The 22,716-nt window shown below is 48.0% G+C and overlaps 1 protein-coding gene across 1 annotated transcript; it reads left to right on the top strand.

Annotated features, from left to right (window-relative positions):
- The first annotated feature begins 1,714 nt into the window (after positions 1 to 1,714).
- C1H1orf115 (chromosome 1 C1orf115 homolog) lies at positions 1,715 to 11,880 on the top strand. Its single transcript, XM_003893089.4, has 2 exons — positions 1,715 to 2,831; positions 9,344 to 11,880. Exons 1-2 carry the CDS (start codon positions 2,523 to 2,525, stop codon positions 9,461 to 9,463), a joined length of 429 nt encoding a protein of 142 aa, XP_003893138.1. The 5' UTR covers positions 1,715 to 2,522; the 3' UTR covers positions 9,464 to 11,880.
- The last annotated feature ends 10,836 nt before the right edge of the window (positions 11,881 to 22,716 follow it).

The following is a 22,716-nucleotide window of genomic DNA, read 5'->3' as shown; positions in this document are numbered from 1 at the left end:
CAGAAAGTGAAGGGGAAACAGGCAAACATGGCCAAAGCAGGAAGACGAGAGAGAAGGGGGAGGTGCGCACCACACACTTTTAAACAACCAGATCTCACGATCACTCACTCACTCACTCACTATCACAAAAACAGCACCAAAGGGATGGTGCTAAGCCACTCATGAAGGGCCACCCTCATGATCCAATCACCTCCCACCAGGCCCCACCTCCAACATTGGGGATTACAATTCAACATGAAATTTGGTGGAGACATAGAACCCAAACCATATCACCATTTGATAAGCAGCCTAGGGGTCTTTGAGGTCGGTTTTGTGCACAGATAAGGGACTATAAGGGTCTCTGTTTGTTTATAAAGTAATAGTTGCTTTACCAAAGTTACAAATCAACAAATCTACTTTCTCTTAACCTTTTAAATTCAAATTGCATACTGTTTTAAACTGTTTACAAACTCTATAAAATTTCACAATTACTGTAAGGAGGCACTTTTACTGTTTACTTAATTCTCCTAAACGTTTCAAGCAACTTTTACAAATTTAATATTTGACTTTCTTTTCAAGTACTTCAATTCTATAACAAAACTCTAAGTAATTATTATAAATAAGGTAAGTTAAATTTATTTTCATATGCATTTCACCTGAAATTGAATTGGATATAAATTTTATATACTATTTTACATATAAAGACTATATGTTTATAAGATTAAATATGTCATTATTTATTACATAACAGTTAAAGTGCAAATCAATTACTTGATTACATTTTTTTTGTGTGTGTGTGTGAGACAGAGTCTCACTCTGTTGCCCAGGCTGAAGTGCCGTGGCACGATCTCGGCTCACTGCAACCTCTTGCCTCCTGGGTTTAAGTGATTCTCCTCCTCAGCCTTCTGAGTAGTTGAGACTACAGGCACATGCCACCATGCCTGGCTAATTTTTGTATTTTTAGTAGAGACAGGGTTTCACTATGTTAGCCAGGTTGGTCTCGAGCTCCTGACCTCGGGTGATCCACCCGCCTTGGTCTCCCAAAGTGCTGGGATTACAAGTGTGAGCCACCACACCCAGCCACACATTTTTACTTTTTTAGAAATGTGGTAATGCTCAGAACTCCTAGCCTCAAGGGATCCTCCCACCACAGCCTCTGGAGTTGCTGGGATTACAGGTGAAAGTCACCATGCTGGCTCACATTGTAAGTTGGAATCACAAAACTAATTTCTTTTGCATCCTAGTGAACTAAATTGTCATAAACATTGTATGTGCTTATACCAACATATCCACATTATTCTTAAATTTAATCACAAACTTTAATGTTACAACATTAGCATAACTAACAATCTATGTTATTTTATACTTAAGTATTTTTTTGAGATGGTATCTCACTCTGTTAACCCCCTTTGGAGCGCAGTGGCACAATCATAGTTCACTGCAACCTCCACTTTCCAGGATCAAGTGATCCTCCCACCTCACTGGGACTACAGGTAAGTTTTTGTATTTGTTTTTCTATTTATAGAGACCAGGTCTCCCTGTGTTGCCCAGGCTAGTCTCAAACTCCCAAGCTCAAGTGATCCTCCTGAATAGCTGGGATCACAGGTGTGCGCCACCACTCCTGGCTAATTTTTTGTATGTCTTTTGTTTGTTTGTTTTTGTTTTTTTGTGGAGACGGAGGTCTCACTATGTTGCCCAGGCTGTTCCCGAACTCCCGGGCTGAAGCTATCCCCCTGGCCTCTCAAAGTGCGGGGATTACAGGCGTGAGCCCCTGCTTCCAGCCCTTAATTCTACATTAGCCAGAATTCAAAGGCATTTACCCACTTAAGAAAATAGGGCACTCTCAGCTTGTTGAGATTCACAGTACACTGAGAATGCTTATCTCACAGAGAGATATTCCTGAAAAATCATGATTTTAATGACTGCGCCATATGCTGGCATGTCTGCACCAGAATTTCCTTTGCCTCTCCCTGTTGGTTTGCTCCACTTTTTCACTGAGTCAGACCGTTGAACACCGTGGACATACTGTCTTGCGTTTCCGAATATTTCCTAGAAGGATACGGACGTTTCCTGACTCACGATAAAGATTTTCTGATCGTCTTTCCAAAACCTTGCCACCAGTTTGCACTCCCACGAATCCTGTTACCGTGACTATCTCGCCATACCCTCCCTAGCACTTAGCGTGATCTCTAGTATCATTTACCATCGTTGCTAATTTGAACATGGGCAGATGGAGTCCTATCATTTGCGGTCATTAATTTCGCAGCAAGTGCAGTTGAAGGTGTTTTGCATGTTCATTGTGCAGTGCACGCTGTAGTCCTGCACCCTTTGGCCGGCAGGTGGGATGCAGGGCGGGGCTGGTGGAGCGCACCCGCCGCCTGGCAGGCCAATTCGGAGCGGAGTCGCCGCCATCCCGGGCCCCACGGCCAGGGGGCGCTGCGGCCCCCAATCCCCCGCCCCGTCCGGGCTGGGGCGGAGGAGCGGGCGGGGAGCAAAGGTTGGTGTCTCTGCGCTCGGACCTTCGCCAGAGGGGCCGCGGCATCATGACGGTGGGAGCTAGGCTCCGAAGCAAGGCGGAGAGCAGCCTCCTGCGCCGCGGGCCCCGAGGGCGAGGGAGGACCGAGGGGGACGAGGAGGCGGCCGCCATCCTGGAGCACCTGGAGTACGCCGACGAGGCGGAGGCGGCGGCCGAGAGCGGGGCGATCGCGGCGGTCGAGCGGGGCCCCGGGGCCCGGGGCGCGCGGAGGGTGCACTTTGCACACCTGCCTGAGCGCTACGAGCCCCTGGAGGAGCCGGCGCCGAGCGAGCAGCCCAAGAAGCGGTACCGGCGGAAGCTGAAGAAGTACGGCAAGGTAGGGGCCCTGCGCCGCCACTGCCCGGAGGGCGCGGGTGTGGTGCCCCGCGGGGGAGCGGGAGCCGGGTCCTCACCGTCGATTCACCCAGTTTCTCCGGGCTACACCTTCGACCCCCTCCGCCCCACTCCCATTCCCTCTCGGGAGGCTAGCCGCGAGTTGCGAGTCGTGATAGAAACTTAAATCGGAGGTAGGGCTGGGTGGTCCCCTCTGTGCCTGCTGTTGCGCTCCTGGCTGCTTAAGAACATTTCTCAAGGGGCTCCTACCAAGGTGGTTCTTATGTAAGATCAGGAATCAGTGTCCCTGATTACAGATGGGAATACTGAAGCGTGAGCGCGGCAGGTGACTTGGAGAAGGTTGGCCCAGGTGGAAAGAAAGAAATTGCAACCCAGTGTATGTGTTTTCCAGTAACATCCTCTCCAGGATATCCCATTAGTTGAGAAATGTTTGGGTTATTCTCCCAAATATTCCCAAGGTTATTTCCAGGGCCTGAGAGTGCAACAAATACATAAATAGGCGCTTGTTGAATTTGTTTTTCTCGTCTAGCCAACCATCAGTGTACTCTGGGGCCTTCAAAACATTCTGCCATTTGTCTCGGGGAAATGGGGTTAGGAAGGATGAATGTGGGAGAAAATGACAGTTTCCTTCTCAGAAATCAAAGCCCAGATGCAGTTCCTAGGTGTCTCTGCCTGGAAGCACTCGAAGCTGCTGCCGGAAGCTCTCCTGGCCTGGACAAGGCCACCCAGAATAAAGTCACAGAAGTTACTGTGTCCTGGCCAAAGGCCATGGGCCTCATCTGATTTATTGTCCAGTTATCTGTGTCACCCAGTGCCCTCTTGTACCTGAAACCATTCAGTCTCCATGCCTGGGAGCTTAGGTTTATCATCCTCTTTAAAGGTATGTCAGCAGCTTCTGGAGCAGAACACAGGCAGGGGTAAAACTATAAAGTTGGGTCTTTCTGGCTTAGAGCCCTGCTAGGACGAATCATCTGTGCTTTGGGTCCCAGTTGAGCACAAAGAAGCCATCATGTCCCTCTCCACTGGTGAACTGATATTGCAGAAACCCCAGCTCAAGGACTAGGACTTGAAGATATTTTGGGGGCACTCATTATGCGTCAGGCATTGTGCTGAGCAGTAGGGATGCGAAAATGAATACAGGGCAGCCCTGCCCTAGAGAAGGGCACAGCCTCCCAGGAAGACACTGACATAGCTGGGCACCACCGCTGGGGGCTTCAGGGCACAGAGCTCAGGCAGTTCGCTCCTCAGCTGTGAGCTTGTAAAGGCAGGGAAGTTTTCAAATCGTGGTGACATGAAAACTGGGCACAGAAGGATGAGTTAAGATTTCACCAGATAACAGTGAAGTGGTATGAAGTAGGTACACTTCATCCCCACTAGAACGGCTACTCCAAAAAATGTCCAGACAAACCAAATAACAAATGTTGGTGAGAATGTAGAGAAATCGGAACCATTGTACATTGCTGGTGGGAATGTAAAATCGGACAGCCGCTATGGAAAACAATTTGGGAGTTCCTTAAAAAGTTCAGTGTAGACTTATTCTGTGATCTAGCAGTTCCACTCTTAGGGATGTAACCAAAATAATTGAAAACAGGTACTCAAATCAGTGTTTATGTACACATTTTAATAGAAGCATTATTTACAATAGTTGAAAGGTAGAAACAACCCAAATGTCCCTAAATGGATGCATGCATAAACAAGGGTGTTATATACATACAATGGAATACTATTCAGCCATAAAAGGAAGGAAATGAGGCCGGGCGCGGTGGCTCAACCCTGTAATCCCAGCACTTTGGGAGGCCGAGACGGGCGGATCACGAGGTCAGGAGATCAAGACCATCCTGGCTAACACGGTGAAACCCCGTCTCTACTAAAAAATACAAAAAACTAGCCGGGCTTGGTGGCGGCGCCTGTAGTCCCAGCTACTCGGGAGTCTGAGGCAGGAGAATGGCGTGAACCCGGGAGGCGGAGCTTGCAGTGAGCCGAAATCGCGCCACTGCACTCCAGCCTGGGCGACAGAGCGAGACTCCGTCTCAAAAAAAAAAAAAAAAAAAAAGGAAGGAAATGTAGTAATCCATGCTACAACATGATGAACCTCTAAAAATATTATGCGAAGTGAAGTAAGCAAGACCCACAAGATCACGGATAGTGCATATGATTCCATTTGTATGGAGTGCCCAGGATAGGTCAACACATGGAGATGGAACACAGATTGGTGGTTGCCAGGGACTGGGGGAAAGAGGAATGGAGCACATCTGCTTAATGGAGTATGTGTTTTTTCCTGAGGATGATGAAAATGTTTGGAACTAGATAGAAGTGGTGGTTGCACAACATTGTAAATGTACTAAATGCCACTGGGCTGTACGCACTTTAAAATGGTGAATTTTATGTTGTGCGAATTTGCCTTAACTAAAACAAATGTAAAAACCAAGATTTCAGTGGCTAGAGAAGTGGTGTCATCTGAGGTAGAGGGGCCATCACAAGCCCAGCTGTGGGCATGAAAGCTCTAGAGTGTTGCACGCTAGTTCAGTGGAGCCAGGAGGCCAGGTGAGAGGACATCGTCAGGTTAGGGTTGGATCTCTCCTTTCTGCCCTTCAAAAGAGTAACTTCAGCTTCTACTTTCTTGGAGCCAACTGAGAGGGTCACCAGGCTCAAACATGGAGAAATAAAGCAGGCAACCCCTCTTTGTTCCCCTAGACCCCTGCTCCCCTCTGAGAGAGTAGTTGGGTAGAAAGCTCTACTCAGATCAAAGAATTCCAAATGCACACTCAAATGACCCTGAAATAGTGGTTGAGAGATATTTTATGTTTCTTTGCATTTCATTTCTCAAATCTGTGTTTTTGACAATGTTCCATTTAATGAACTATTCTAGTAGATTTCTTTTTCCTAAATTACAAAGACAAAGTGACAAGCAGCTTTTAAAGTGTAACCGGCTGAGCAAAATGGATGTACAAATACCAAAAATGTCATGTTTAATGTAGGCAATTGTGGTTCTGATCTTGTTTATAATGGGTCACTCTTGATTGTTAAGCTTGTTCCCAGAAAATATGTTTTTCTTTTGTTATTTCAAACATGTAAGTAGAATTCCCCCAATGATTCTTACCACACATTTAGAGAAGTGTATCTCTTAGCAACATCACATACCCACACATGCACATGCCCCAACCCAGTGTCTCTTTGACACATCAACAGAGTAATGTCCAGGAAAGCAGTGTCTGGAGAAGACACAGACATTACTTGGTTCTCATAAAGCTCCTCATTTAGCGGGAGAGGTACCGAAGGAAACACCCAGCCTCTTCCTACATGCTCAGGATACAGTAATGAGCACAACAGAGTCCCTGCCCTCCTTCTGTTACTGTGAGGGACCCTGTAATGTAAACTATTGAAAGCTTGGCCAGGCGCGGTGGCTGCTGCCTATAATCCCAGCACTTGGGGAGGCCGAGGCAGGTGGATCACCTGAGGTCAGGAGTTGGAAACCAGACTATCATGGTGAAACCCCGTCTCTACTAAAAATACAAAACATTAGCCGGGTGCGGTGGTGCATGCCTCTAATCCCAGCTACTTGGGAAGCTGCAGCAGGAGAATCGCTTGAACCCAGGAGGCAGAGGTTGCAGTGAGTTGAGATTGCACCATTGCATTGCAGCCTGGACAACAAGAGTAAAATTCGGTCTCAAAAAAAAAAAAAAGCTCAAGTAAACCAGAAGTCATAGGAAATTATAGTCTGAACAAACTTTCCCAAACAGACAACAAAAATCTTTGGTTTATGTATTACCACCACAAACCTAAATTGCTACGTAATAAAAAGAAGCAGATGTTATTTAGCAGTAATAATAGCTGACATTGGGGAGCACTTACATGGCCTGCAGTTTGTGCCAGGCCCTGTTCTCAGTGCTTTCCTTGCGTGATCTGATTTACTCCTCTTAACAACCCAATGAGGTAGTTACTAAATATTCCCATTGTATAGGTGAGGAAACTGAGGCCATGGGAAATTAAGTAAGTGATAGAGTTGGAATTCAAGCCCAGGCCATGAGTAGTTAACTAGAAGCTTACATATTGCCTTTATTTAAAAAGGGAAATAGGCCGGGTGCGGTGGCTCAAGCCTGTAATCCCAGCACTTTGGGAGGCCGAGACGGGCGGATCACGAGGTCAGGAGATCGAGACCATCCTGGCTAACACGGTGAAACCCCGTCTCTACTAAAAAATACAAAAAAAACTAGCCGGGCGAGGTGGCGGGCGCCTGTAGTCCCAGCTACTCGGGAGGCTGAGGCAGGAGAATGGCGTAAACCCGGGAGGCGGAGCTTGCAGTGAGCCGAGATCCGGCCACTGCACTCCAGCCTGGGCGACAGAGCAAGACTTTGTCTCAAACAAAAAAATAAAATAAAATAAAATAAAATAAAAAGGGAAATAGAGTATGGGGGTTAAGGTCATAGGCCCTGAAGTGAGATTTCTTTGGGATTGAACTTCAGCTCTGCCTCTAGCCAGATATATAAATGTGGACAGATGTAATCTCTCTGTGCTTTGAATGATTGACGTCTGATAGACAAAGGCCACCAGGGACATACCAGTAGCCAATCCATGTTAAGTTTATGTACTTAGGGCTACAAGGGAGAGTGCATGCCAGAGGAATTGTGGGGTCTTCAAAAAGTGGAGATCTCAAGTAATGAATTGAATGTTTGAGTCTGAACTGAAGAGTTCTTTAAATCTAGGAGATACTTGTAGTCATTAGAAATGGATGAGACCATCTAAGGAGAGATTGTAGGGAAAGAGAGAGAGGAGAGACCCAGGACTGAGTACTGAAGAACACCAACATTTTAAAGTCCATTAGAAGGGATAATTTAGCAAAGAAAGCTGAGGAGGAGCTCCCAATTTAGGTAGAGGAGAACTAAGAATATGGAGTCAAAGAGGCCAGATGATTATTTCATAAAGTACATCAAAAGCTGCTGAGAGGTCAGGAAGACAGAAAAGTGTCCACTGGGTCAGGCAGCATGGGGGTTGTAGATGGCCATGACCAGACAGTCCCTGCATGGGTTGGGGTAGGAGTCAGAGGGAATAAAAAGTACAGACATGGAGGCAGTATATGTGGTTGGCTCTTTTGGCTGGCTTGGCGTGATGGAGGGCAGAGACTGGGGCAGGAATATGGAGTCAAGGTGATACCCGAGCATGTGTGTAAGCTAATGGAATCCAATGGAGAGGAAGCGAATGATGGAGCTGGAGAAGGGAAAGCCAAGATCAAGGTGAGAGAAGGCACCAACAGCAAGTATCAAGGGAATGGCCTGGGGGAAGAAGACCACTTTCTCCACTGTAACACAGGCAACGTGGGAGAAGCCAGGAGCAGACACAGGCAGGGCTATAGAGAGTGGTGGAAGGTGAGCAGGTTCCGTGATGATGTCTGGGTTTGGTTTTGTTTTTCTGTGAAAGATGAAGTGGGATCATCTCATGAAGGTATGGAGACTTGGGTGTGTTCGTGTGTGTTGCAAGTGGGGAGGCTTAAGAAGGGAAAAGTATGAGGCAGTACCCGGGGGAGAGAGAAATTCATCCTACTGGACAGATACGGAGGTTTTTCAGGTGGTGTTGGAAGTCAAGGTGAGATTTGTGATTGTGATCAGGAATTTTAAGTTAAACCAGTCTGAGTGGTTATGGTAATATGGAAAAGTCAAAGGACTGAGAGACAAGTATGTGGCCTAAGGCACAGGTTGTCTGCATGGACATTGATGTCACCAAGAGTGTGACAGAAGTTGAGGTAGGGAGGGGAAGACTGTGGGCAGCCATGCAATAAATGGTGGTGGTGGTGTTGATTTTTCTGTTGCAATCCCATTTGAGCCCTTTAGATGTCCCCTGTCTAGCACCTGACATTCTCTGAATGTCCCCTATCCAGCCTTATAGAAAAGGAATAGGAGTGGTTACCAAGAAAGCATCGCCCAAGCCTGACCGTCAAGGAGCTTATAATGGTATTGGAAATGCTGGACTTATATGGATATAGCAATTAGAAAATGGCAGAAGACTACAAAGGGACAGATGTGTGGGTCAGACAGAAACATGCCATTGAGGTAGAGGGAGGAGAAGATGGGCTTTCAGATAAGGTGAAGGAAGGAAAATTTAACCCAGCCTTCTGACGGCCCAGTAATTTTTAGCTGGAACAGAGAAAAGGAATGATCTTTGGTTTAAACAAACAAAACAAAACTGCTTAATTTTAGAATTAGCAGCCTTACTGCTGTTTCCAAGAAGGTCTTTGAATTATCTGGAAATAAGCTGTGCTTGAAAGCATGTTCCAAGGGGATGATGTCTACTGTGAGCCCCCACATATTCTTAGGCTGGGGGTGGGCACCTTCCACCAGAGATGTGGGAATGTGGTAACTTGCTGATTTGTCACGGGAGAATCAGGAAAAATGATCTTTATGTATGTTACCGTGACTCTTTTTTTTTTTTTTCATGAAAGATGGCAGAATTAAAAATTGCCTACCCTAATCCTTTGCTTTTCTCTTTTATTCCTAAAACTAGAATGTTGGGAAGGTCATCATCAAAGGATGCCGCTACGTGGTCATCGGCCTGCAAGGCTTCGCTGCAGCCTACTCCGCCCCGTTTGCGGTAGCCACCAGCGTGGTATCCTTTGTGCGCTAATGGGAGCTGCTGCGGCAGGTGCCACCAGAGTGGATGGGAGCCCCTGCTGTGGGAACTTTGTGAATCCTGGAGCATCTCAGACTTGAACATACAGCATACTTGGAAGAGAAAACATGCCTTTCTTCGTTGAATCACATTAGTATGATGAATGAGTCATCCCTGCCCATCTGCTGAGCTTCTCACATCTCTCGGTCACACGTGGATCCAATGGTCAATCCTGCAGCGAATTCGTCCGAGGTTAGGTTTGGGAGTGGAGCTAGTGTGCTAAAGCCAGAGCCTTCACGTGAAGGTGGCAGGCACTGGGGCGGAAGCCGACACGCAACAGATCCAAGCAGTGTGGGTGTGCAGCAGAACAGTGATCTTGAGGGGAGGAAGAGGATGTTACTGGAGTCAGATGATTTGCTGTATTCTCCTGAAAGGTCGTAGGCTGACAGGCGCTCACATTCCTTAGCTGCCTCAGTTCTGAGGGCAGCTAAGGAGCTGTTTATTCCTCAAGTCGTGCTCCCCAATCTCCTTCCTCTACCACTCTGTCACCAGTTTAATTACAGGCTTGAGAAGAAGGAAGAAAGAAAAGATCTCTTGATGCTTTGAAAACTGTGTTGGCAGTGTGGCATGACTGTTTAAAGTAGATAAAAGCTTGTCATTTTACCCCATCCCTGCATGACTGTGAAGCTGGCGAAGAAGGAGGAAAAAGGGCAAGATTGGACGCAGGCTGGGTGGCTGGGACAGGTTGGCCGAGGGACCACTCTGGAGGGCTCTTGTGCCTGGCATTGCCCACTTCAGCCCAGCCACATGTTTGCGGCGACCAGAGTCCCTGCAAAGGTGTGGCTGGCTGTGGTCAGGGCCTACTAGCACCATCAACGCACTCTCGCCATTGGCTCAGCTCCTCTCCGCCAGTCCAACTAAGAGTGCTTTGTCCTGGGTGGGACATAGGGGCTGAGAGAGATGGGGGGAGACATAACACCCAGGAATGAAAATACAGATTTAGAGAAGAAACCAGTAAGTAGGAGACAGATGTGAAGGAAATGGAAACGAGGCAAGAGGATGTTGTAAGAGAGAAGTTGGCCATCCAGGAACCAGTTCTGGAGCATCAGTGTCAGGGAGTTCAGATAGGCTGGGCCTGTGCCTCTAGGTAGGGACAAGGGAGGCTGGGTGGCCAGGGCTGGTGCTTAAAACCCCTGAGGCCATGAACTCATTGGCTGCCTTTGTAGCATCTTTTCTTCTTCTGTGCTGCCCAGTTTGACTTCATCTCACCTGGATTCAAAGGGTAGGGTGGGCATGGGTCTTGGGCCTGACACCCACCAAGGATGACCTGTGGACTGCCATGGGACGCTGAACAGGGAGATGAAAGAAAGGAGGTCCTCTTACCATACCCCTCTGCCAACCCCCCATAGGCTACTGTTCTGACTTTGTTTCCAGAATATCCAGAAATCCAAAGGGGCTGTTGCTGAACAGTCTGCAGGATCAGTGACAGCACCTACGTGTTGTCCCAAGGCATAAAAGGGAGGCCTCAACACTGATGCTTCTCTGATCAAGCCCGGCCAAGCCCAGACAGAAAGAGAGAAAAAAGGAAGGGGTAGAGGAGAAGGTTGAAGCTGTGAAGCTAGACTGCACTTCACTTCCTGAAGCTTCAACTTCATGTTGAAGATTCACTGGGAGCCAATTCCTGCCTTGTTAATATTTGTGAGGAAAAGCGAAACAAGTGATCTGGTTTTAGCCCAGATGATGAAAGTGGATACGGCACATTTTCACACACGTGAGATCATTATAGCTTGCCCCACAACACTGGGTGTCGGAGAAAGGGAGAGAGAGACGTAAGTGGAAGAAAAAGCCAAGCATAGTGAGTGGGAAAAAGAGTGAGAGCCTGTGAGGGCTGCTGACGAGCCCCAGGCAGCCCACAAGTTCCTCGTGGGGAGATGGAGGCAGAGCCCAGGGCAGAGGACAGCTGCTGGGGCCTTTCCTTGCCTGGGAGTCTGTCCCAGGAAGAGCTTCCCCACTCCCATCCCCCAAATTGGAAAAACTGTATAATCAAGCCTGTTTGGCCCTGAAATTCTTAAGAATCTGGTTAAGAATTAACTCAGTAATGTCAAAAGTCAGAACCTCCTAGGAGTTGTCCTGGGAGTCAGGTTCATGGGTACAGAAGATGAATCTCAGACATCGCTCAGCCTGAGCTGTCATTCTCTGTGACAGCACTGCCCTGGGTTTCTCTTACTCAGTTCCTGAAGTGTAAGCATTTGGATCATGTCACAGATTACCTTTTTACCTTTTCTGTCTCTTTTTTTTTTTTTTTAAGTATCAGTGCCCACACCTTACTGAGTATTGAGTTTTAGAGCTTTCGCTTGATGTGCTTGACCAAGAGACTTCTTTTGTATCCTTTTCTTGTCCTATGATGTAAATAAAAGCCTCAATTTATGTAATGTTTCTGGCATGAAGGGTTCCCAGCTCCTCACTTTCTAGCCTTGCCTGAGGGAGATTCCTGGAGTCCAGTCACACTGAGAGTTTGGCACAGCAGGTGATGACCTGTCGGGAGAGACCTCCCTGGGAACCAGTAGGAGCCCACAGGTGCTCCCCAAGGACCCAGTGGAGAGAGAGACCCCCGTTCACCTGGGAACTCTGCATATGTGTTAAAGGGGACAGTTCTCTCTAAGCCAGCAGAACAGGCTTTGACTTATAGGAGCCTCACTCAGCTCATGAGTTTGTTAAAAAATGGACTGGGCACAGTGGCTCATGCCTATGATCCTAGCACCAAGGCGGGCAGATTGCCTGAGTTCAGGAGTTCGAGACCAGCCAGGGCAACATGACAAAACTCCATCTCTACTAAAGTATAAAAAATTAGCTGGGTGTGGTGACACACTCCTGTAATCCCAGCTACTTGGGAGGCTGAGGCAGGAGAATTGCTTGAACCCAGGAGGCAGAGGTTACAGTGAGCCAAGATCACACCACAGCACTCCAGCCTGGGCAACAGAGTGAGACTGTGTCTCAAAAAAAAAAAAAAAAAAATTTCCAGAACCTCCAGCTCAGATTTAGAGAGCCTAGGCCTGGGGACAGGAGCTGCATTGCCCACAGGCTGCTGAGAAAACTCCAGTGCACCTGTTCCTCTGCCTCAGCTGGGAAATGCTGGCCACTGGGGGCCTGCTGCACACTGCATCTGCCAGTGGGACTCCCAAGTGGGAGGCTGGGCCAGAGAGGGACCCTGCCAGGTTCCAACCCTGCACTGCATGCATGTGGTATGCCTGCTCACCGAGTCCTCACGGAAGTGACAGAGTAGGTCTTGGAGGTGGGGAAGGTGGAGAGGAGAAGAGTGGTCCTGGTAGCCATCAGGGCCCACTGGTCTCAACCTGCTGTTAAGCTTACAGCAAAGCAGAAGAGAGGGACCACTGTGTCTTCAGCCACCTTGGAGTCATCTCTGCTGCCCCTCTGCCCAGCACCTGTGTCTTGTCAGAGAAGTCCCTACAGCATCTGTGACCAAGCAGCAGCCAGAGGCAGGACTTGAACTCAGACCACTTCCTCCACCCTCCAGTAGTCTTCCAAGGAATGGTAGTCTTCCTTAGCAGAAAACAGTTGCGGCCCCAGGAAACAGTTATTGCAGTGTTAGATGTAGGCAGCTGTGGTTATGGGGTTTGCACCCATGATGTCTTTCCAGCCCCTGACTTCAGGAGTACAGAGGAACTGAGTTCTTTGGGAGGCTTAGATGGGCAGATCACTTGAGGTCAGGAGTTCAAGACCAGCCTAGCCAACATGGTGAAACCCCGTAAACTCAATGATGCCATCACCTCCAGAATGTTTTTGAACATTTGATAGATCATCCCAGAAGCTTATTCTGTAATTACACACACACACACACACACACACACACACACACACACACATTTGAGAGGTTCCATGGTTTTGCCAAAAACCCAGATGGTTCTTGAGTGAAAAAAATCTCTACTGCATTGACCATTCATGGGGAAATGTGGGAAAATAAAAAATACATAGGGTGTGTGTTTATTATTTTTTTTTCTAGAGACAAGGTTGGTTTTGAGCCAAACCACTCCAAGGAACATCACAGCCGAGGGAAAAGGGGATCACTTCTGATCTACGGGGCTCCGTGCCTGAGCCTACTGAGTGCACCAGCCACCCCGCGGAGGAAGGCAGAACAAAGGCTTTATTGCTGGAAGCCTCAGGCCAAATCTCCGCCTCGAAATGCTTCATGCTTTCTACCCTTCAGCCTCGTCTGGAGACACAAACTAGGATTAGAATAAAGCACCTTGAGGATGGGCTTTGCTTTTTAAAAAAGTGTTTCTCAGGTAGTTCCTCTTGCATAACCTGTTGACAAGGCTCTAAACAGATGCATCTAGTTCAAACCAGACATAAAAATCCAAGCCAAAGGACCAGACAGAAATAGAGCTGAAGAGTTCACACTTCCTTTCACTTGCTCTTTAATTCCATGGTATTATTATCGTGTCCATGGTCACAGAGCTTAGAAGCAAAGATGCTTTCTGGCAAGGATGATGATTTTTGCATTTTGAGTTCTTAGAGTCAAGAAGACAAAAAAGCATGTAATTATAAAATATTTTCACAGCTATCATTCTCCTATACAAAATCAGACTTGAATTTGTCTTTCAGTGTTTTCATTTTGATAAAGCAATGAGCCATTCATAGAATCCCACAAGCCCCTGAATAGAACCCCATCTGCTTCCCCTGGTCCCAGTTCTGGGGCATGTTCATGATCACTGTGAACTAACATGCATTAAACATCCAGTAGGGACGAGGTGCGATGGCTCATGTCTGTAATCCCAGCACTTTGGGAGGCTTAAGTGGGCAGATCACTTGAGGTCAGGAGCTCAAGACCAGCCTAGCCAACATAGTGAAACCCTGTCTCTACTCAAAATATAAAAATCAGCCAGGCGTGGGGGCAGGCACCTGTAATCCCAACTACTCAGGAGACTGAGGCATGAGAATCGCTTGAACCCGGGAGGCAGAGGTTGCAGTGAGCCGAGATAGTGCCACTGCACTCCAGCCTGGGCGACAGAGTGAAACTCAGTCTCAAAAAAATGGAAATAAATAAACATTCAGTAGGTACACGAGGCACTGTGCTCGGTGGTTTAGCAGCATTTTATTCTCCATTTCATTCTCAATAACAGTGTCAATGAGGTAGATACTATTATCTCTGTTTTATAGATAATAAAACTGCAGTCGAGGAAACTTAGGGAATTTGGCTCTGGTGCTTTGGCCAGGAAGTGCTGAAATCAGGACCCAAGACTGCGCTTTCTGTCAGTTTCAGCTGCCTCTTCCTTCCGTTTCCTCTCAAGCTCCTGTCAACTGAAGGAAGAAAAATCAAGCTTTTAAAGCATTAAAGTCAATTTTATATGGAAATCTTCTAGACTGAGGCTTAAAGCCAAGGAGCAGCCCTTTAGAGAGGTCCCGTCAGGCTGCTCCAACATCGTGTTTCAGCCCATTGCTTATACGCAGGTGGTGGAGGTTAAATAGCTGCAAAATCACATCAAAGTTTGGGTTCAAGATCACATCTAGCTCCAGATTACAGAAGTGTAACCACTAACCGTTGGTAATTCCACCACCCAAATATATGGTGATGGACGTTGGCTAGATCATTTGAGGTCTTCTACAGCACAATGTGAAGTGACTGTGGAACAAACCATAATCTTCTATTATTGCTTGTTTGGGGGAATGTTACGTGTAGGAAACAGCAAGGACTATGATGATTTATCTTTTAAGGAATGTAGTGACTCAGGCAGGAGATATGGGGGTGCCCTGTGCTGTATCCTAGTTTGTCTTCAGGGCATCTTTCCAGAGAGTTGCATGTTGTCACAGAGTCAGGGGCTTCGTGAAATTCTGCTGGCAGGCAGAGTTAAGGGAAGATGATTTCCTGCCTTTGCTGCTTTGGCTCACACTCCTGTTAACCTCCAATGACCACAAGGAAGGGAAAGCTTTAGATGTAATGATATCCAATATGCATTCCTCGTTGCATTTATGTAAGCAAAATAGTTAGCAAGACTCCAATAAAGACTTGAGGTGCTGACATTATACTCTGGATTTTTGAGATGATGAGATTGCTTAGCTGTGGATTTGCCATGGTCAAAACACAGAAGGAAGCCTGTGAAGGGGTGTGTGACTCTCAAGTCAATGGGGTTGAATTTGCTTTGCAATTTTGCCACACTTCCTTGGCGTGATTTCTGCAGCTGCAGTAACTATTCCCACTGGCTGCAATTTTGTTCTGATGAAGCAACCCTCCGTTGTTCACCCCAGGGACACAGAAGCCACCTTTTGAGGCTCCACGGGCAGCAGGAAGCCACCTGCCTAATAGGAACAGTGTTGGCATTGGACCAGCTGGCTTCTAATCCTGTATCTGTGTGACCTCAGACAAGCTCTTCAACTTTGAATTTCATTTGCAAAGTAGATGGCATCTACTTCAGAGGCCTATTTGGAAGGTTAACGATGAAGTGCATTAAGAGCCTAACCCGTAGGATATTAAGTGTTCTGCCTCTGCAACTGCCCCTAGCTGAAAGTCAGCTGCCTCTGACCTGTGGGAGGACAGGAAAAAGGTCTGAGAGCTAGGGGTAGGGCAGGGTGGTGGGGAGAGTACAGGGAGGGAACCAGGGTGTTCCCTCCCTGAGAGGGAGAGGAGTGACAGGTGAGAGGGAAAGGAAAGGAGTGAGAGTGAGAGGGAAAGGGTGAGGGAAAGGAGGTGAGAGGGAAAGGAGAGGGGAGACACAACCTGTCTCCCCATCCATTTGTGTTTTTCTCTCCTTCCAGAAAAATTGGAGACTCAACTTTTCCTTTGCCGGAAAGCAAACCCGGCGGCAGGAGCTGCAGGGGAACTGGGTTGGGGGCTGTGGCTCAGGAATAGCAGGAGAGAGAGGGCTGGAGAAGACAGAGCCTGGGCTGGTTCAAGGCAGCGGGAAAGAAAGGGTTTGTGTGTAGCTTTTGGTCTCTCCCAGTCACCCCTGACAAGGAGGGACTCAGTTTTTGCCCTGAACTCACTTCCCCTTCTGGTCAGCCTATGGCCTTGTTTCTGGACACCCAAACTCACCTTATCTGTAACAGGGGATGGAAGAAGTCCTGTCAGCTCCCCAAGGCACGAGGGTGCACAGGACAAACAGGCAGTTTGAGGATCAATGAGAAAACTCCTGGGCCCTGAGGAGGTGCAAAGGGGTCACTGTCACTGCTCATTGCAAACATGATGGCAACATACTTACTAATAGCTATTATGACAAACTAGAAGGCAAATATGCACTTTCCTTAATCTCTGAAAGTCTCTTCATTTGTGTATTTGTTCACTTATTCAACAAACACAGTTGAGCCCCTGCTGTGTGCTGGTCTCAGGCTAGATGCTGGGCCTCCTCCACTGGGAGGTGTTAGAAGGGAGGGAGCCCTTACGGCTGTGAGTCCTAGTGTCAGACTCTCTGTTGAGGGGTGCAGTTTAGTGTACAGGGTGATGACTAGCGGGAGTGCCTTGATCAACCCCACATGAGAAGGAAGCAGGACTGGACAGGGAGAGAAATTGAGCTGCAGTGCACACCCAGCAAAGGTCGCAGCCCACCCCACCAGGAGCTCTGAAACCGGAATGGCCCTTCAGGGTTGATCCGACTTGCAATGGGATGGCCGGGCCATTATGTTAGGGAAGCATGGGCCTCAGAGAGCGAGAGTGACACCATTTTAAAATCAACTCTGGAGCCAGGCACTGTGGCTCATGCCTGTAATCCCAGCACTTTGGGAGGCCAAGGTGGGCGGATCACAAGGTCAAGAGATCGAGACCATCTGGCCAACATGGTGAAACCCCCTCTACTAAAATACAAAAAAATTAGCCACGCGTGGTGGTGTGTGCCTGTAGTCCCAGCTACTCAGGAGGCTGAGGCAGAGGAATCACTTGAACCCGGGAGGTGGAGATTGCAGTGAGCCAGGATTGCACCACTGCACTCCAGCCTGGCGACAGAGCAAGACTCCGTCTCAAAAAAATAAATAAATTAAATAAAATAAATAAAATCAACTCTGTCGGCCAGGCATGGTGGCTCATGCCTATAATCCCAGCACTTTAGGTGGCTAAGGCAGGTGGATTACCCGAGGTCAGGAGTTCGAGACCAGCCTGGCCAACATGGTGAATCCCCGTCTCTACTAAAAATACACACACACAAAATTAGCCAGGGGTGGTAGCAGGCACTTATAGTCCCAGCTGCTCAGGAGACTGAGGCAGGAGAATCGCTTGAACCCAGGAGGTGGAGGTTGCAGTGAGCCAAGATGGCACCATTGCACTCCAGCCTGGGCAACAAGAGTGAAACCCCATCTCAAAAAAAAAAAAAGAAAGAAAGAAAGAAGAAAGAAAATCTGTCTTAAAACTAGCAAGACACTTTCCTTGCCAGTCATGACCTATCCTAAGATGTTTACAGCTAAGAAAACTGTTTGATAATGTCTTTGAGGACAAACTCCTACAACAGAAAGTTCAGATGTCCCAATACCCATAACAATATATGCTTTCAAGATAACTATAGTTATACTTTAATGTATTAATACACTAAAATGTTACGGATAGTTTTCTTTAAATCAATAAAATAATAAAATTTCTCAGGCTATCAGCGCACCTGGATGTAGGCACAGCTTAGCTTAGTGTTGACATAGGGAAGGCCCCACATAAGAAAAACGTAAAGACATTCCTTTGCTTGCTTTCTGAGGACACCCTACCCTGTAATGGAGTCATTTCAATAAACTCGCTTCTTTCACTCCACCCCACAACTTGCCTTGAATTCCTTCCTGTACAAAATCCAAGACCCCTTTTGCCAGTAACAATTATACCCGACGCTGATCAGCTGATGGATGAGCTGCCCTGGGACAGAGATACCTTCAGGCCAGGCAGCTCTGGGTTGCTGCGGCAATCCTTGAAGGGGCTCTGCGCTGCAAAGTTGTCTGCTGACAACACTCCCAGCAAGCGGCGCAGAGTCCTCGCTCGAAGGAGGATGTGGGTGGCACATTGATCTGTCTACCACACTGGCTCTGTGGAATCTGACTCCACAACTCATGGTGTGACCTTGGGCAAGAGGCTCAACATCTCTGATGAGTTTGCCCAACTGACAAATGGGGATAATACCACACTGCCTAGAGCCATCAACAGGATGGAGTGAGTGAATTCTCACGAGAGTGAAACCCACAGAAAGAACTCGGTGTGTTTTGTCTTGCACACTTCCAGGCAACTATAATCCAGTAGGATAAGCATGTACAAGCAGGGATTGAGGGGGCCCTTAGGAAAGGCTTCTCAAAAAGAAGGGGTGTCCAAGCTGGGGCCTGCGGTAAGTAAGTGATGCCCAGGCAGAGGAAGTACAGAAGGGTGGGAGAGGAAGAGGGTTTCAGGCAGTGGTAGTTACAGATGCAAGACCCTAAAGGTGAAAGAAACTCGGAAGCGACAGTGTGGCTGGAGTGGGAGACCAGAGGCTGGCAGGGAGAGGGCAGTGGTGCGTGCCTCAGTCATGAACTGACCTTGGCAAACAGAAGTCTTTACAAAGGAGGTGCCTTCTGCTGCAAACATAAAATAATAACCTGTTTGTTATCATCATCATAATAATAATTACTGTCAGGTCTCTGAGCCCAAGCCAAGCCATCGCATCCCCTGTGACTTGCATGTATATGCCCAGATGGCCTGAAGTAACTGAAGAATCACAAAAGAAGTGCAAATGCCCTGCCTCGCCTTAACCAACGACATTCCACCACAAAAGAAGTGAAAATGGCCGGTCCTTGCCTTAAGCGATGGTATTATCTTGTGAAATTCCTTTTCCTGGCTCATCCTGGCTCAAAAATCTCCCCCACTGAGCACCTTGTGACCCCCACTCCTGCCCACCAGAGAACAACCCCCCTTTGACTATAATTTTCCTTTACCTACCCAAATCCTATAAAAAGGCCCCACCCTTATCTCCCTTCGCTGACTCTCTTTTCGGACTCAGCCCGCCTGCACCCAGGTGAAATAAACAGCCATGTTGCTCACACAAAGCCTGTTTGGTGGTCTCTTCACACGGACGCGCATGACAATTACCTGTTTGCTCTCCTGATTGGTTGGGACTGGAGCCAGACCTCCTAGATAGCCTGAGCTTTAGAGCCATGGATGCTGGTTGGCAGGGAGCGTAAGGAGACCTTGACCTCCAAGGCCAGGGAGCGGTGGGGCAGTAGCCTCCTCCTCTCAAGGCCCTGCTGAGGAGCTACGCCATGAGGTCATCCCAGACACCTGGGCAAGTCATCCTGCTTAGCTGGGAATTTGGAGCCATCCTCAGCTGACACAGGAGGCAGAGAGAAAGCATTTAGGGCTTCCCTTTCTGCCTGTTCTCAGGCCCAGGAAGCAACCTGAGCACTATACTGGGAGTCAGCAGAGCAATCAGCCACGTGTGACCTCGAACCAGTCACCCACCTGACTGAATCTGGGCATCTTCTGCAAAACAGTGAGGTTGAAGTTGATGGTACATTCGTCCCTCCCTGCTCTGGTATGCAAAGTCTGAGGTGTTTTCTCCTGTCCTGCCTCTAACAAAATCACCTCTCATTTTTTTGGATCATTGTCTTTCATTTCACAAGGGCCATTTCCTACTGGGCTCCCTCTTGACTTCTTAAGCAGCTCCCAAGGCCACTCTGACAATATCAGGCCTGCCGCCTCCTCTCATGCTGCCCCCAACAAAGGAAACAAGAACAATGGGAATCACTTTCCCAGCAGCCTCTGCCCCACTGAGGATAGGTGTCTTGAGTTGTTTTGCTGGCCCCGTGGCTGTTTTTCCCAACTCCACCACCTTCTCTGCTCTGGGCTCCCTCCTGATCAAGGTTCCCAGTGGCAGAATGGTCAGGATTGGCCAGGAGAGGCCACCCCCAGCCTTCATCCCAGCCTCCCCACTCTGCACTTTAAATTCTGCTTCTCTCTCAAAGCAAGGGCCCCTCCTGGATGAAACCTTCCCTGATCTCAGCAGCTGGAATGAATCAGCCTCTGGACCTGGGAGCATGGTGTGTGTCCTGATTCTCAGCCCCTGTCTTATTCTGCTGCATCTGAGAATTACCTGTTCACAGATGCGGCTTCCCCTACTGGCCCCAGCCTGATGTTTGCATATAGTGGGTGCTTCATGCTTGGTTGGGGGAGGGAAGGAGGGAAAGAAGGCAAGAAAGGAAACAGTACAAATCTCTATAGGAGGCTTTGTACATCTAGGGCAACATTAGTCTCTGTTCATTGTTTTACGTCCAACATAAAGATCTGTAGGGAGTGTGTGGGCTCTGGGTACTTCCATTGGACAGCTCTGCTCAGGAACAAGGAAGCAGGCTGTGAGGGAAGTCTCCCCGGGTCACTGCGCACAGCCCTGGGAAAGCTGCTCCAACAGCCCTGCTGCTGCACTCAGGTACCCTTTGCCCAGAGTGGAGCATTCAGAGAGTGTGTGTGGGTGGGAAGGGGGGGACCCTCAGCTATAGTTCCAGGGGCTGTCCAAGGGCTGCCCTAGATGTGGTCCGGACGTGGATGGCATTTGTCCCATGTGTTGCCTGGCCTGACTGAGGAGCAACAGGATGCCCAGGAGGAGCAGAGGGACAGGGAGCTGGGTTGGGCAGCGTGGAGCTGGGGATGGGGCCGTCCCGCAGGCCTCATGGGCCGTGTGAAGACTTGGCTCTTGCTCAGAGTGGGCTGAGGCACTGCTGCAGGACTTTGAGCAGAGGAGGGCAGGGCCCTAAGGGGAGAGACGCTCACTAGTTCATCTCACAGATGAGGACACTGAAGCAGACAAAGTGATGAACTCACTCAACCCCCAGTCCCACTGCATCTGAGGTGTGACTCCCTCACAGCCCCCTGCTCATGACCAACCCTGTCTGTACTTACTTCTCCATCAGTTCCCTCCCTTGTTTGCAGATTCACTCCCCCAACTCGAATGTCTGCTCTGTGAGGGCAGAGACCGATTTGTTCACTGCTGAATCCTCATGCCTTCAGTGAAGCCTGGCGTGGAGCAGGGGCTCTGTGTCCATCTGCTGAAGACTGAATGAGATCTTGTGATGTCTTAGTCCACGTGTGCTGCTGTAATAGAATACCACAGACTAAGTAATTTATAAGGAACAAATGTATCTTCTCACAGTCCTGGAGGCTGGGAATTCCAACACCAAGGCACTGGCAGGTTCACGGTCTGCTGAGGGCTGCTCTCTGCTTCCAAGCTGGTACCTCGTTGCTGCATCCTCCAGAGGAAAGGAAGGCTATCCCCTCACGTGGCCAAAGGCAGAAGGGCAAGAGGGGTGAACTCTCTGTCAAGCTCCTTTATAAGGCTCCTAATCCCATTCGTGAGGGAGGAGCCCTCATGGCACAATCACCTTTTAAAAGACCCAACCCTTAATACCATCACATTACCAACACCTGAATTTTGGAGGGGACACTTTCAAACCATAGTACTGATATAATAGGAAATGTGTATTTGGTCTCTGCCCCTGGTTCCTGTTACAGAGCTCCTAAAACTCTTATAATTTTCTGTGTGATCAGAACATCTTTTGTTCTAATGAGGCACCTCTTGGTGGGCTCCTAGATGTGGGCTGGGCATCAGAAAGAACAAGTCATGTTTAGAAGCTTGGAGATTTCAGCCCCATCACCCATCGTCTGAGAAGAAGGGAGGGCCTGGAGATCGAGTTAATAATTGATTATGCCCATGTGATGAAGCCTCCATAAAAATCCCTGAACTTCATTCAAGTGGGAGTTGAACAATGAGAACACATGGACACAGGGAGGGGAACATCACACATGGGAGCCTGTCGGGGAGTGGGGGGCAAGGGGAGAGAGAGCATTAGGGAAAATACCTAATGCATGTGGGGCTTAAAACCTAGAGGACGGGTTGGCAAGTGCAGCAAACCACCATGGCACATGTATACCTATGTAACAAACCTCCATGTTCTGCACATGTATCCCAGAACTTAAAATAAAAAAAAATAAAATAAATGATTTAAAAAACAGAAAAAAAAAATGCTTGAGGGCAGTATATACCTCATTTACCCTGATGTGATTATTATGCATTGTGTGCCTGCATCAAAAATATTAATATCTCATGTACCCCATAAATATATACACCTACCATATACCCACAAAAATTAGAAACGAACAAAATAGCCATTCTGACTGGTGTGAGATGGTATCTCATTGTGATTTTGATTTGTATTTCTCTAACAGGATCAATTACACCCAACCTTAGCATCATACAATATACTAATGTAACGAACCTGCACGTGTGCCCCCTGAACCTAAAAGCTGAAATTAAAAATAAATAAATAAAATAAAA

The sequence above is a fragment of the Papio anubis genome, chromosome 1 (assembly GCF_008728515.1).
Source record: "Papio anubis isolate 15944 chromosome 1, Panubis1.0, whole genome shotgun sequence".
Lineage (NCBI taxonomy): Eukaryota > Metazoa > Chordata > Mammalia > Primates > Cercopithecidae > Papio > Papio anubis.
This window is presented reverse-complemented; position numbering and strand designations above follow the sequence as displayed.